This window comes from Hemicordylus capensis, chromosome 2 (assembly GCF_027244095.1).
Source record: "Hemicordylus capensis ecotype Gifberg chromosome 2, rHemCap1.1.pri, whole genome shotgun sequence".
NCBI lineage: Eukaryota > Metazoa > Chordata > Lepidosauria > Squamata > Cordylidae > Hemicordylus > Hemicordylus capensis.
Genome location: NC_069658.1, coordinates 422,892,798 through 422,908,032, shown reverse-complemented (window position 1 = coordinate 422,908,032; position 15,235 = coordinate 422,892,798). Strand labels below are relative to the sequence as shown.

Below are 15,235 nucleotides of genomic sequence, written 5' to 3'. Positions count from 1 at the left end.
TGGCCTATGGGGTTCTGAGATTCAGGTTGGGGAATGGCAGTGGCATTTTGAGATCTGTTGGCTAATTATCTTTTACTTGGTGTAGTAGCTGATTGTAGTTGCTGTACAGAGTGAAAAAAAGACTTTGCTGCTTAGCTATTCACCCTGTGTATTCATTTTTGATGTGCTAGAGGAGGAGGAGCCACATTCATGGGGAAGACAGTCTTTGCTCCTTCCAGAAAAGGAGCTATCAACTTCTCCGTTAGCTTTGGAGCAACATCACAAGCTTGCTTACCAGCAGCAGTGCAGCTGTAGTTGGCCCAACATTGTTCTCCTTTGCACCATTGCAATGGGCAGGAAGAATCGATTCCTTTTGGGACCTGTAAGTGTGTCCATGGACTCATGTATTGTGAACTACACTTTTTGTGTAGCAGGAAGGAGCAAGTACTGCTGAACACACAGCGACGTGTAGATATGGGAGTGTGTCTCCCAGAGCTGCAGTTACACAGCATTGTCCAAACAGGGCCCATTGCCAAACAAAACAAGATTGAGAGAATGCAGCAGGCAAGTCAATAAGCAACAGTAGCTATTTAATAAATGTATGACAGTTATGTTTGGGGAGAGATCTCCTCTGTACATGTCATATCAGAAAGAGATGTAGCATGTCTTAACTGCTGAGCAAATTCTTCAGTGATCAGCAAAATGCATTGGGAATTATTTATTAAATAACTATGGCTTGGCTTGGCTTCCTACGTGCTTCCTGGTTTTTAGTGTACCCCTCACTTCTTCTGAATACTATTGCAACATGGCATGTTTTTTCACACATGATGGTGGATCTGATTGTACATCTCCTGTGCATAGAAGTTAGCTTCATGCCTAAAGCATTTCTTTCTACATGGCTATTTATGTAGCAAGCACATAACTGTATGAAGCAGCCCTTGGACCTGGAATAGAGCAAAGAAACTGTACCTTGTCCTCTGTATGGTGAGATGCTGAGTCTAGCTCTGGAACACTGTACTCCCTTTTTTCAGCAACTGTAAGCTATCTCCACCAGAAGAGCAGAGCTCTTGAGCTAGAAGTAGGAAGAAGACTATTGTTCTTTCTGGTTCCATCCTGTCTGCAAACTCATGCTGTTAACCTAGCTGGTTCTGTAGATTATTAGAACTGTCATCTGCTTCCAGAGAGTTCTCCTTCCCTATTCTTTCCTGCTGCACTGTTTGTGCTGCGTCTGTATTTTTTCCCCTGTGAAAAGTGTGCTTGATTGCAAAGATTGTTCCAGTCCGTAGAGCCAAGGGCAGCCTCTCTGAAGTGAGCAGGTGGTCCTAGTGGACTGAGTTTCTTGTAGGAATGTGCACAAAATGGACTTTTCAGTTCTTTTCTAGCTCAAAATGAAGCACAAAATCCTTGAATTGATTCATCAAAATAGCAACCAAAGCTGGCTGTTTCGACAAATCAACCTTGAAACACTTGACAAGCCATTTGGGTGGGGTGGTATATAAATGTAATAGAATTTTGAGTGCCATTTTGAGGCCTATTTTCCCGGGGATTGCTGGTCTACCAGTTGTCCTAATGTCCTAAGTCTGAGGCTGGGTTTTTTTGGGAAGAGCTGGTCTATCAATTGGGGTAGACGAGTCCTCCACTCCAGACTTAGCGTGTCGGCCCGCCTCAGAGGACTGGTCCACCCGCTGACCGCAATTGGTAGACCAGCTCTCCCCGAAAAAACAGGTCTCAAAATGGCGCTCGAAACACTAGAAATGTTTTGAGTTAATGTAGCTGTTTCATTTCAAGCTTGAAACTGGCCTTTATTTTAAGGAGGTTTTGTTTTGAACTCAAAACACTTGAAGTGGCCCGTTTTGAGTTCGAACCAATTTGCACATCTCTAGTTCCTTGGAGCTTCCGTTGCTGTTTAATCAGGCAGAGTTGTTAATTGAATGGGATCCATTTCCTCAGCATTACTGGGGACCAATGATCATGGTATCTCATCAGGAACTTCACCTTTTTTTTTTTTTTTTGCATGATGTTTTGTACAGAGGTGCCCTTAGGTAATTTCAGAGCCTAAACCTAAAGGCCTTTGGAGCCCCCCTCCCGCTGCAAGTTAAGCATCATTCCCCTACATGGGGAATGGTGTGGGGGCCCTGTACTTTGGCCCTGAAATCCAGGGGTAAGAATGCCACTGGTCTTGTAATCAAAAGGATATTGACAACTCAATAAATGGGCAGAGTCAAGAAGTGTTTTTTTACTGTCAAATACCAAACTGCTTCAGGGATGACTCCAAGGGTAGTGCAAACCAGGAAAAGAGAGTCTTTAGGAGTCTCAGTGAAGAAATAGTTAAATAAAACCAGTAAGAACATGTTTTGAAAAGGAGCAAGAGTAGAATGGGGTATTGTACGTCTAACAGAGGCATTGGAGTTTATGAACCATGTCTACTTTGGACTCTTTGAAAATCAGGGCTTCCATCTGTTCCAGTATTTGATTGGTTTCTGTGAAATCCCTATGATTGCAAATTTCATGTTATTTAGCATTTCTATGAAACAAGCTTATTGGTTGTACCGGTGTTAGAACAGGACAGTGTCAGGTTCTAGAACAGGAAGAAAAAACAATCCCCGGGAAAATAGGCCTTAGCTAAGCAGGGTTCGTCTTGCTTGCATATGAATGGGAGACTTGATGTGTGAGCTCTGTAAGATATTCCCCTTAGGGGATGGAGCCATTCTGGGGAGAGCAGAAGGTGCCAAGTTCCCTCCCTGGCATCTCCAAAAATAGGGCTGAGAGAGATTCCTGCTTGCAGCCTTGGAGAAGCCACTGCCAGTTTGTGTAGACAATACTGAGCTAGATGGACCTATGGTCTGACTCGGTATATGGCAGCTTCCTATGTTCCTAAACTAGCCAATTTGCATGACTAACTCAATTTGCATTGAACTGTTTTGGTTGGAGAATCTTCTTATTTCTCCACCACCATGAATTTGGATTTGCTTATTGCAGAATTTGGTATGTTTTGATGAAGCATCACAGGGCCTCCTTGAATTGTTCGCCCACTTTTCACAGCCAAAGCCACTGTTTGGTATTGAAAAAAGGAGAAAGCTTTTTACACTGTTCATTTTGCAGAGTTCTCTTATTAAGCTTCCTTGAGAAGAAGCTTCTGTCTCACTTCCTAATAGCGCTGTTCTCAGCATTTAAAAAAGCCCATGATGGATAAATTTACTAAACTTTGCCACTTCTGAAATGCCTGCTGTGCTGAAGTTCCGCTATGTACAGACAGGAAAGCACCCAACTGTGGTGACTACCCTTGACAATACCCTGGCTGGTGGAGTCTGTGAAAGAACATTTTCAAGTCTTGGAATTCTCACAGCACCCCCTGGTGGTTAAGTCTTATGATAGCACTGAAATGTAGTCTTGGGCAGGCCTGCACAACCTGTGGCCAGCCAAGCCAACACAGGTCATCAAGCCTGAATTATGGCCTGCAAGGCCATAATCATCCTATTTTTGCAGTCCCAGACAAGCAACAGAAACAGGAGAGAGATCTAGGCCTTGGTGGATCACAATGGAAGGCTTGATCTTAGGAAATGATCAATTTCCATCACCTGTGTTGTGCAAATGTTGCAAATGACTTTGAAAAGGGAGGAAGCTAGTTGTAGTTGTAGTTTCTGGCACACCTGGTTTAGTATTCTGAATCCAAACATCCACGTTAGCGTTTGATCACTAGAATTATCCCTAGAGATTTACATATCAGGCGGCATAAAAACACGATTGAGTGATAGATCGATAAATAAATAAATAAATAAATGACAATCAGTCTTGAGGCATTTGAAAAACTAACAAATTTATTTTAGCATAAGCTTTTTGTGGACTAGAGCTTATGTTAAAATGCATTTGTCAGTTTCTAAGCTTCTCCAAGACTCGTTTTTGCTACAATGAGTAACACCTCTGCCCCTCTTGAGTTCTGCTTGTTACATCGTCATTTTATGCATGGAAGGAGTGTGGTTCTGGTTGGCCTTCACATAGCATCAGTATTGCCCATAGGTAACATGCCCCTTGATAAACTGAACTCCTTTCCCACACTGCAGGTGTCCCTGTAAGTAGCAGAGTCTCCACGAAAATTCAACAGCTGCTCAATACTCTGAAACGGCCCAAGCGACCACCTCTGAAGGAGTTCTTTGTGGATGATTTTGAAGAAATTGTAGAAGGTATCTGGTCGTTTGCCACAGGGTTGATTGGGATTTGCATGAAGCCCTGATGTGTTTTATGAGACTATTGCATGCTTAGTCCTGCTTTTGTGCATTCATGTTAGTCTCCTATGTATTTACTAAACATGGGAAGAGGGGAGTGGGATTGTGCTGACTGGCCCTGCTAGCCACACCTTCAACTTTCTGACAGAGAGGCTTATATGTGTACTCAGGTGAATGGAAACCCTGAGTAGAATATAACATAGGACCCTTTGTCATGAAAAACTGTGAACACATGGCTGCCTGTGTGGGAGAACAGTTTGGTGGTGATCCATTCCCTTCCTCTCCTCCCACTCCCATTCAGTAAACGTCTGGGGGATTATGCTTCAGTCGTTAAATGAAAAATGGTCTCCCTTGCATATATCCTTCCCTTTTACTGAGTGGTCATTTCATACTTGAAAGCAAGTGGGATCTTGAAGCTTGCCTCTTGCACAGAAAGCCCAAGAGTTCTCCCCAACTGTTCCTGGGTGGTTGTTTCTTGACGCTCTGTAGTTGTACTAGAAAGATGTGGAACCTCGTGTCATGTTGGTCAGGTTCCCATGTCTTTTAACAAAAGGAGGATCCTCTTACAGAATACAGCACATTTTTCAATGCATCCACTGCCTTTTGGCATATGATGTGGCCTGAAGAGAGGGATGCCAAGGCACAGTCCCCACTAGAGAAGAGGGAAGGGAGAGCAAAGCTGATAATAGCACATGTCTTTCTTGTCATTTACTTGGTCGTCATTTCTCCCTCTTGGATTCCACAGCACGACAGCAAGACTCCAGTAGTTACATGTGGCACTTTGTCCTGTTGTTGCCAAGTGCTTTGGGAAAATGAACAGAGGGGGATGTGCTGAAGCCTCAGAGATGAGAATAGGGAAATCTGGATTATTGCTCTTCCATGTGAATATTTCACCTTTCCTCTCCCAACCTTCCTGTGGGATGCTCAATTCCCGCAGTCAGCAAGCTGCCGATTCTAATTATTCCACTCAGAGCTGGGCCAAGACACTTGGTTGCCCAAGCAGCTGTCGCCTGTGATCTGAGCATTGTGGCTCACCTTCTTGAGCAACACTGCAAATGCAGGCCAGGCAATCTCACAGTGGCTTATTAATAGGGGTGTGCTCAAAACACCGTTGCAGCACAGTCTCTTTAAAACAGAGGACTTACCCAGCCTCTTTAACGTGGATCAGTAGGTGGTAAAATGGGTTTTGCTTAAATCTGCAAGATCCAGATGTCTCAAGCGGAAGAGCAACTCAGCCCTATATTATTAAGTAGGGATGTGCCGGAATCCAATTTGGAAGCCGAATCGTGACACAATCCCTTTAAAACCAAGAGCTTACCCAGCCCCTTTAATGTGGAGGAGACCAGGTCTGTCCCTGCTCCTCCTTCATTTGCTGCCATTGCCTTACTGGCAGTGTTCCCCACAGCTATCTGTGTGTGCCAGCGGCACCCTCCCGCAGCAGCACCCTCTCACGTAGCACCGGCTTCCGCTGGGGCCATTTGCGTGCCAGGGCAGCTGGGGGAGAGTGCCACTGGCACATGTGGATAGCTGGGGGGATCGCTGTCAGTACGGCAATGGTGGTGAGAGGAGGAGGAGCAGGGATGGACCTGCTCTGCTCTTCATTACAGGGGCTGGACAAGTCCTCCGTTTTAAAGGGGCTGTGCCATGATTCGGCTTCCGAATCAGGTTTTGGCACATTGCTACTTAATAATATAGGGCTAGGTTGCTCTTCAGTTTGAGCCACCTGGATCTTTTGGATTTAAATAAAACACCACCTATTGATCTGCTGCTCACATAAGTGGCTCTGCTCTCTGGCTTCTTTGTTCCCTTCTTTCTTTCCCATTTTTAATGCCCTGTCCCTCTTTATATCAGAAATAGCTTCTCCTTCTCCCCAGGCACTTCCCTCAGTTCCTCAAAACCTGCTTCCTCTACAAATCCTTTCTTACACCACTCTGGCTTCATCGTTATGCTTTTTCTGTTACCTGTTATCTCTCTACTGCCCTGTATTTGGTATGTGTATTTTATTAAACACTGTCTCATCCCACCCTATTTGTCTTGTCTTGCTAGATGAGATTTTAGGCTTTCTGGTCAGGGACTGTCACTTCTCTGTTCTATATTGTACCTAGTGCACAATTGATGCTACATAATTGTATAGTAGTTGCAGGAGTAATAGTAGGTTCCTGCCAAATGCAATCGTGTTAACGTCTTCAGTTTCTTTGTTTGAAAGCACACAGTTTTCCTGTCTTCTACTGAGAAGCATCTCCCCTTCACAACAAATATGTTGAAATTGCTTTGACCTTTTTAAAAATGGATTTTGAAACCCTGTTTTATAAAATAATTTCCCAGTTGGAAGAAGGGAGGAAATCCTTTTTGCATCAGTGATTCAGAGAGATGTAGAGTGAGTTTGGTACTTTTCAGTACTGCATGTGTGAGGGGTGATTTTAACATTTGGTTTTCTGAGTGACTTTAACATTTGATCTGGGAATGCCTTCTTTGCAGTTCCGCAGCCAGACCCACATCAGCCGAAACCAGAGGGACGTCAGATGACACCTGTGAAGGGAGAGCCCCTTGGAGTTGTTTGCAATTGGCCTCCTGCTTTGGAAGCAGCTCTGCAGCGCTGGGGGACGACGCAGGCCAAATGCCCTTGTTTGACAGCTCTGGATGTTACTGGGAAACCTGTCTACACCCTGACATATGGTGAGAGCTGCATAGTCCTGGCCCCACATCCACGTTACTGTAGTGGGTTGTTTAGGCACATGCATCTTTTTGTTCACCCGCTTTGGCTTGATGCATAAGCAGTTTGGTTAAGAAAGTAGACTCTTGCCAGACTTCGGTCAGTTGTGCTCCTTATTAACATTGGGTTCCTGTTGTGCCTATGCTCTGAATTGGTCATTGGTGTCAAATAGGTTCAGAGTTGCAAAGGAGGGCAGATGTTGCAGGGTAGGGTACTCCCCCCGCGTGGGGGGAAAGGATCCAAGTGAGTGAGAGCAGTAGGCTAAAATAAAGGGAGCTGTCAAAACTGGGTTCTGCTTTGTCACTTATCTTTCTATTCAGTGCTGGAGGCATTTTGCACAGCCTTATTATTTTGCTTTGGGTTGAGCAAAAACAAGGCAGTCTTTGATCTTCTACTTCAGTGTTCATGGCTCCCTGAATACTGTATTAGTTTTGGCCACACGTGAGACCTGACTTAAAATAGCGCATTTCACTTGTGCCACACAACCAACTTAAAAGGATCTGAAACATAAAATAGGAATGTAATATAAGAACTGTAACTTGAATGAATAAGTCATCTGTCTATCTATCTATCTATGTATCTATCTATCTATCTATCTATTGAATTTGTGCACCTTCCCAAACTTTTGTCTCATCATGAATAATCAAATATAAGATTAAAAATACTAATCAAAATAACAATATAGAACATGAAGTACAGTACATTATGTCCATCCCAGTGACATTCAAGACACACTACACATTACAATTCAATTACTCTCAGAGACTTTGCAGAAGTGAGAGTCAGCTTGTAGCAAGAGACTGGCACCATGTTACTTAAATGACCTTGCTTTAGAAGTCAGCCAGTTCTTTTATTGCAGCCATAGTCCAAACAGAAACAAAAGTGACAACCATTCAGAATTACAGTAAATAGAGTAAATATAACAATACATATACAAATAAACTAAAACTACCATAAAATCAAACCTATAAAAGACCGTGGCGGGATGTCTGTCTCATCGCCCCATAAATAAATTTGGCTACCACTTTGGTGACTTCATCGTTTGTATCAGCCAAGCAGTAGTTAAGATAGAAGGAATCAGGCCTACCAGGGAATTGCTCTAGTAATGGATACAGTAATCCACTCCTAGAATCACGATAAAGAGAGCAATATAGAAGAGTATGAGTGACTATTTCCAGGCTACCCTCCCCACATGGACATAACCCCGAAACAGGTTTAGAAGCTATCAACTTATATCTAACAATACTGGAGTATTATTTCAATCCATCTAAGGAGAGAGATACATTGCTGCAGAAGAAAAATGGTTTGAAAGCTCTCCTCGATAATGATTTACTACATGTATTCAAAGTTTTTCAATAAGATGCTTACTGCTTGGATTGAAGAGAATACTTGCTTCTATAAGAATTAGCATGGGAGGAATATTTGACATAATCGGACACTTGATAAAGACTTCAAAGTAGTTAAGAACATAAGAACAGCCCTGCTGGATCAAGTCCAGGCCCATCTAGTCCAGCATCCTGTTTCACACAGTGGCCCATCAGATTCCGCTGGAAGGCTACAGGCAGGAGTTGAGGCCCTCTCTCCTGCTGTTACTCCCCTGCAAGTGGTACTCAGAGGCATCCTGCCTTTGAGGCTTGAGGTGGCCTATAGCCCTGCAACTAGTAGCCATTGATAGACCTCTCCTCCATGAAGTCATCCAAACTCCTCTTAAAGCCATCCAGGTTGTTGGCTGTCACCATATCTTGTGGCAGAGAATTCCACAAGTTGATTATGCGTTGTGTGAAAAAGTACTTCCATTTGTTGGTCCTAAATTTCCTGGCAATCAATTTCATGGGATGACCCCTGGTTCTAGTGTTGTGGGAGAGGGAGAAGAATTTCTCTCTATCCACTTCCCCCACAGCATGCATGATTGTATAGACCTCTATCATGTCTCCCTGCAGTTGTCTTTTTTCTAAACTAAATAGCCCCAGGTGTTGTAGCCTTGCCTCATAAGAAAGGTGCTCTAATAATACACCAGGTTTCTGTTAAATGTTGATTGGTGCATATATTATGAATTGTATTGTCATTAGGATGGACATCATTTACAGTACTTCATGTTCTATATTGTTTTGATTAGTATTATTAATTTCTTATTTGATTATTCAGGATTATTATTCATACACGATTTATTGACTGAAATTACAGTTTTCACATTGCATTCTTATTTACATGTGTTACGTTACATTCACAGCCATTGGATCTGTTTTGTTTGATTTCACTTCTCACTTGTGTTCTTGCCTGCTAGCTTTGGCGAGTTACTGAGTGTTTCGACTTCATTGCCTCATATGCAGAATTAGAATATGAATGATGTCTCTGATTAATGTTTTGCCTCTATAAATGAAATAAATAGATCAGGTTTTTCTGCCAAGAGCTTATAGGGACAGGGTGAGCTACACATCTAATGGGAGAAATGTTAGGAGGAATTTGTACCCGAGTCTTTAGCCTTTGTTTTCTGGGCATGGGCTTGTTCCTGTGAGTGAGCCCTTTGGAAATACAGTATTTGAACCATTTCCTTGCCAACCTTCATGCTGCTGACCTTTGGATCAAACTTGAATTATATGAGTTACTTCCTTATTACATTTCTCCAGTGACCCACAAAAGGGGATTATTCATATTTGGAGGACCTGGGGCCTGTATGCACTACGTTATGCAAATCTTGCCTCCTGGTCACTGGAAATCCTCTACACTGTACCTCCCAATCCTCTGGCTTTTGAGATTGCACCATATGTCACCTGCATCTCTACAGCCAATATAAAGCTAATATATTAAAGATACTGACTTCTGAGGCCAATACAAACCTTTCGGCCTGTATGGAATCACAAAATATATACTCCAGATGTGCCCTCCTTTACAGACTGTTCAATTTGTTGATTGTTTTTCTTGCAAATGTAAAATGCTTTGCCTCTTTCTTTGATCATCTATTGTTGGTTTTGTTCTGTTCTCAATTTTGTAAAAGAAAAAAACAATCGATAAAAAATAAAGGTAAAATACAAACAGAAACACAAACCCACCCACCTCAGCACACTCCTACCCCGTTGTATTTGGAAAATGTATTCTGTGTCCTCTGAATTTGAAAACCTAGAGCTCTCATTTTTACATCACTCAGATCTGAAAGGGAGCTCTATTACAACAGGGATTGCCTGAAGGGCTTACAGTCCTCTTCTTAATTTAAATCTAAATCAAAACTCTTGGATTTGGAAGTGGTAAACTGGAATCTAGTGGATTAAAGCAAATGATCCTAAGTTTTTGCTTCCTGACTCTAGGACGAGGGACCAGAGAATTCAACTGTACTAGGATAATATTGGGGGCTCATAGCTGGGATGCCTGGGTGGTTCTTGCTCCTCAGCCACTTTGATAGAGTTTTCCTATACAATAGGTATCTCTGACTGCTCTTTAAGATAGTCAGTCTTACAATAACAATTTATTGAGCTCGTTGGATGAATAGGTAAAATTGATAAGATGGGCCCAGTTGTTCAGCTCTTCCTCTCTGTTCCTACTCGGTGTTACTATTTTCTGAGATGACATGGGTGATGACTAGGACAGGACCTTGGCAGTTTCTTTTTCAGTTCTTTCATCTGGCACCCTTTCTGATGATGTTTAGATGTCATGCTGTAGTTCCCGCCCCCTGACATTTAATGGAATTTACTTCCACTGCCATTATAATCTGAATTTGCTGTTACTATGTTTACTTTTAATTTTTTAAGATTGTCTGCATATGTGTGCTTCCTTCATGTTTAATGTGTCTTAGAAATTATCAATGAGAGGTGGGGAGATAAATAAACTGATAGGTATGCTCTGTATGTGTGTTGCTGTTGCTGCCTGATGGGGAAGCCTGATGGCCTTTTCTTTGCATTCCAGGCAAGCTGTGGAGCAGAAGCCTAAAGTTGGCCTACACACTGCTGAATAAACTGGGCACCAAAAATGAGCCTGTGTTGAAACCTGGAGACAGAGTAAGAAGCTTTAACTGGTTTTTCTTTTCAAAGATGAAGACAATGGGGCGGGTGGGTGTGTAAATTTTGGAGTTTGTTTGTTTGTTTGTTACAGCACGCGAGTTGTCTATCTTGCAGTCACCTATTATGTTGTATGCTGAGTTAGACCGCCTGATCTCTGCTTTGGAATATCGTGGTCCAAGCTTTAATGCTGTTCTTCCTGCCTATTGCTAACTGAATATTTCTGTGAACTGCAGGTAGCCCTTGTTTACCCCAACAATGACCCTGTCATGTTCATGGTGGCATTCTATGGCTGTTTGCTGGCAGAAGTCATCCCAGTGCCGATAGAGGTACCTCTAACCCGAAAGGTAACGTTCATGGAACTTAGAGGAGTGATAGGCTGCGGATGTGGGCTGAGACACAAATCAAGTCAGGCTATGTCGGCCTTGGATGAGATTGGACTTTTCAGCTTCCGGCAGCTGTTCTGCCAGGTCTCCCACTCTCACAAAGCCAAGTGCTAGCGGTTCTGCCTTTCACAGCTATTGCATGCACAGATTTTGCAAAATAGGGCTATCTCCCTGTAACTGCCTCTCCCATAGAGCAGATAGAAATGAGAAACAGTCTGAAGCTTCTTAACTTTCCCTCCTTCTGTAGTTTGGGCCTCATTCTCATAGGGGCTCAGCACCTCCACATTTTGAGAAATTAACAAAGCTCTGCATTTGCTTTTCTTAAAACTGGTTACAATTCATCTTTATTAAAAATAAAAACAAATGAGGAGACCACTGATTTAGTAACTTCACTGTACAGAGGGCCCATAGTTCATTCCCTTATGTTACCTTGATTATCTTAAATGATGGGATTTTTTTCTCAGTTTCAGTTCCTAAGATTAAGAGATAAAATGGGAGGCTATTGTGCAGCTTCTACTGACTACTAGATGTCAGACCTATAAAAGGTTATCGCTGTGTAAGAGGGAAATTAAGCCAATTTAAGTTCAGGCCTCTCTCCAAAACACAATATTTTTGACACTGAAATTAAGACTTTTTAGACTGTGATGTGCTTGAGAATACATTGGTGTCTGTCAAAGACAACTTGAGAATCAGCCCTGGTTGAAATCTGATTCACTATTAATGTTTGGACCAGCTTACGTGCTGAGCACCTCTAAGAATAGCCCCCAGTAGCCTCACAAAGCCCTTGCATCACATAAAGGTTACTTCTACCCTTATTATAATTGGTGTGACATTGCCATGTTAAGGTAGAATATCTTTTGAGAGACAGCGTGTGGCAAATAACATGGTATAAGATATGGTAATGAGATGGTAAGCTTGTCTGGTAATGCTATGGATGCTCGAGATCTCTTTGATTTGCGGTCTCAACATGACAACTGCCATGATAACCAAGATATGAAAGCTAAGAACTTCTACCAACCCTGAGCGCCCTTGTTTGCTAAATCAGCTTCCCCATTCCAGTGCTTTCTTCCCCAGCAAATTTCCTCCTGTGGCAAGGGTCCCAGCCATCTCATTCTAGCATTTTCCACTTTAGTAAATTCCCACGTATCGTTCAGAGTTGATAAGACTGGAGAAGGGGCTGGGGGGTGGGGTTAAGTAGCTGCTTATCAGTGTATTGTTTAAATTATTTTAGAGGGTGTCTGTGTGTTTTCTGTGTTGGCATTTTGTTGTGTGCAGATATATGTTCAGTACATTGGCCAGACCTTTGGCAAATGTGCCACATATACAGTCTAAAGTATGAGGTGATGCATACTGCCACTCTCGTACATAGGCAATCTGCTGCCTCCTTGGGGGCGGGAGGGGCGGGGTTCCTCTGATTTGTTGAACAGGGGGGTGAGCAGGGGGGAGTGCAGCCCTGGCTCTGTTCCATAGCCAGTCCTGGAGGCCCTCCTGTCTGGATGTGCCACAAACTCCTGCTGCCTGTGCATTGTGTGGCTCCCATCCCAGAGGCTGGCCTTTGATGGTTTCGTATTTGAAGCAGGCCTATGGAAATCCCTGTCTGGTGTGTCTCGCCTGGTGAAGCTGCTAAACCTAATATTGCTTTTCTGTGCTTGAGGAAAAAAGCAGCTTACATTTCCAGCTAGGCTCATCAGTGGTATGTGGTTTATTATTAGCACATTTGACAGTTCTGAATACAAGCAGTGTACAGATAGCATGAACTTGTTTGATAAATAGGGATGACTGAGGCATAGGAACATAGGAAGCTGCCTTATACTGAGTCAGACCATTGGTCTGTCTAGCTCAGTATTGTTTACACAGACTGGCAGCAGCTCCTCCAAGGTCTCTCCCAGCCCTATTTTGGAGATGCCAGGGAGGGAACTTGGAACCTTCTGCATGCAAGCTTCCAGCTGCTCTTCCTAGAGCGGCCCCATCCCCTAAGGGGAATATTTCACAGTGCTCAAGCATGTAGTCTCCCATTCAAATGCAAACCAGGACAAAGCCTGCTTAGCAAAGGAGACCATTAAGACCAGTTCTCCCACCTAGGCAAAGGCTAGGTAAGGGATCACTGAAATGCATCAGACCTTAACCAGCATCCTGTGATTCTGCATAAATACAAAATCGGTTACATCCTGGGAATCCTTTCTTTCTATTCTAAGAGAAAGATTTCAAACCCATATGGCTGCCAAGTCAGGCTTGCGATTGTGTGGGCAATGCTTGGCTAAATGCAAAAGCCAGGAAGAGGGTTGCGGAGCTGAGCAGGCAGAGTGCTGCACCTGGCAAAGCAAACTAAATGATACAGAATAAATCATTAAATAATGCTTTGCTAGCACAATGTATACAGGTTGTGGAATTCAACCTTCCTTGGAGCAGATTTCTTTTCTTTCTTTTTAGCTCTGAGCTCTTGAAGTACAACTCCGGCTATAGCCTGGTTTCACTAAAATGCGGTGCCCCGTATTTTAGTAACTTCATCTATTGATATTTCAATACAGGTGAAAGGTCCTTACTTAGAAGATAGTGCCTTCTACATCCTCCTTTGTCTCCTGCTGCCCCTTCCCCTTTTTAGATGATTGCCACTCTCGATCGCCACTCTCTCCACCACATTTCTTCTCCTCTATGCTTTTCCATTGTGTGAAATTTCTGCATCATCCTGCATCCCTCTGTGATGGTTGTCATTTGAGTTTCAAACCATTGGATGAGTCTGAGTGTCTGCATTTCCCTCGTTGTTGTCCATAATGTTACCATACAGTTACCAAAGCATTACCAATGCCTAGGAGTTTGGTAAGGGTAACACTGGCATGGCTTACCCCTATCTATAGATTACAGTGATTTCTTTCTTTCCTGCAGGATGCTGGTGGCCAGCAGATAGGGTTTCTACTGGGCAGCTGTGGCATTGCTTTGGCTCTCACTACTGAGGTTTGCCTGAAGGGCCTTCCCAAAACACAGAATGGAGAAATTGTGCAGTTCAAAGGTTAGTTGTTTTTTATAGGGTGCTATCACTGTACATGGTATTGTACAGAATTAACATAAATTAAAAAACCCAGACAAACAGGTCTCTACTCTAAGGAGCTTAACATCTACATTTCCGAAATGGGGACAACAATAAAGGTGGTGGAGGAAAGTGAGAGGCAAGAATAAGGGATAAATGTGAGCAAAACTATTAGCTGAGTACTGCATTCCTGTTTTGTAGCAGACTGAATTATTGTCCATAGCTGCACCAAGGTAAGGTAACCTATCAAAATAAAGTTGCTTGTTTTTATGTATGATCCTCTAGCTGTTATTTACATGATTTAAAGAGGCCCTCCAGTTTCCGAGATTTTTAGAGGATGTTGCCTTTTGTTTGGTTCCAAAGGCAAAAAAAGCTTAGAAAGATGAAGGGAACAAAGGAGAAGGTTCCAGGTATCAGATCTGGAGAGAGTGTGGTAGTTGCTGTTCAAGGGACTGAATGAAAGGGCTCTGGTGTGCCAAATCTACATAACTGATTTTGGGACATGACCTATATTGTATTCCGGGATGTGCTTTCCCTCAGGGTTTCCCAGGGTAGTATTTAATTTTAAAGACTGTTTTGCTGTATCAGGAACTCTGACTTGCTTAAGAATGCACAGAATTCAGGTGGTGCACTGAATACAGGTAACTTTTGCACTTGTTCAGGATTTACATGACATAGCTGTTTCAATCAAACAGAGATCATATTCCCTCCTGGCACCAATTGCTCATCCACACACCTCTCCACCTTGCTTCTAGTGGAACCAGAGTTTCCAGAATGGGGTAGGATGGGGTGGGGATATTTCATGGGAATCAGGAGCCTGGTACTTTTAAAGAAGTGTGTTGGGCATATAAGGTATGCAGGTAGGCTTATCTTGCGGAATCAGGTTGTATGATCTCAAGTGTGGATGCATCTCTATAGAG

The 15,235-nt window shown here is 43.0% G+C and overlaps 1 protein-coding gene across 5 annotated transcripts in view; it reads left to right on the top strand.

Moving 5' to 3' along the window:
• DIP2B (disco interacting protein 2 homolog B) overlaps positions 1-15,235 on the top strand; it is a 241,709-nt gene that overhangs the window by 173,514 nt on the left and 52,960 nt on the right. For 4 of the 5 annotated variants that reach the window (XM_053301091.1, XM_053301087.1, XM_053301090.1 and 1 more), the window contains 5 exons: positions 4,041-4,160; positions 6,681-6,878; positions 10,813-10,904; positions 11,141-11,251; positions 14,174-14,297. In XM_053301091.1, the coding sequence (XP_053157066.1) occupies positions 4,041-4,160; positions 6,681-6,878; positions 10,813-10,904; positions 11,141-11,251; positions 14,174-14,297 (645 nt within the window). The remainder of the gene's footprint in view (positions 1-4,040; positions 4,161-6,680; positions 6,879-10,812; positions 10,905-11,140; positions 11,252-14,173; positions 14,298-15,235) is intronic. The other variant, XM_053301088.1, reaches the window with a different exon arrangement.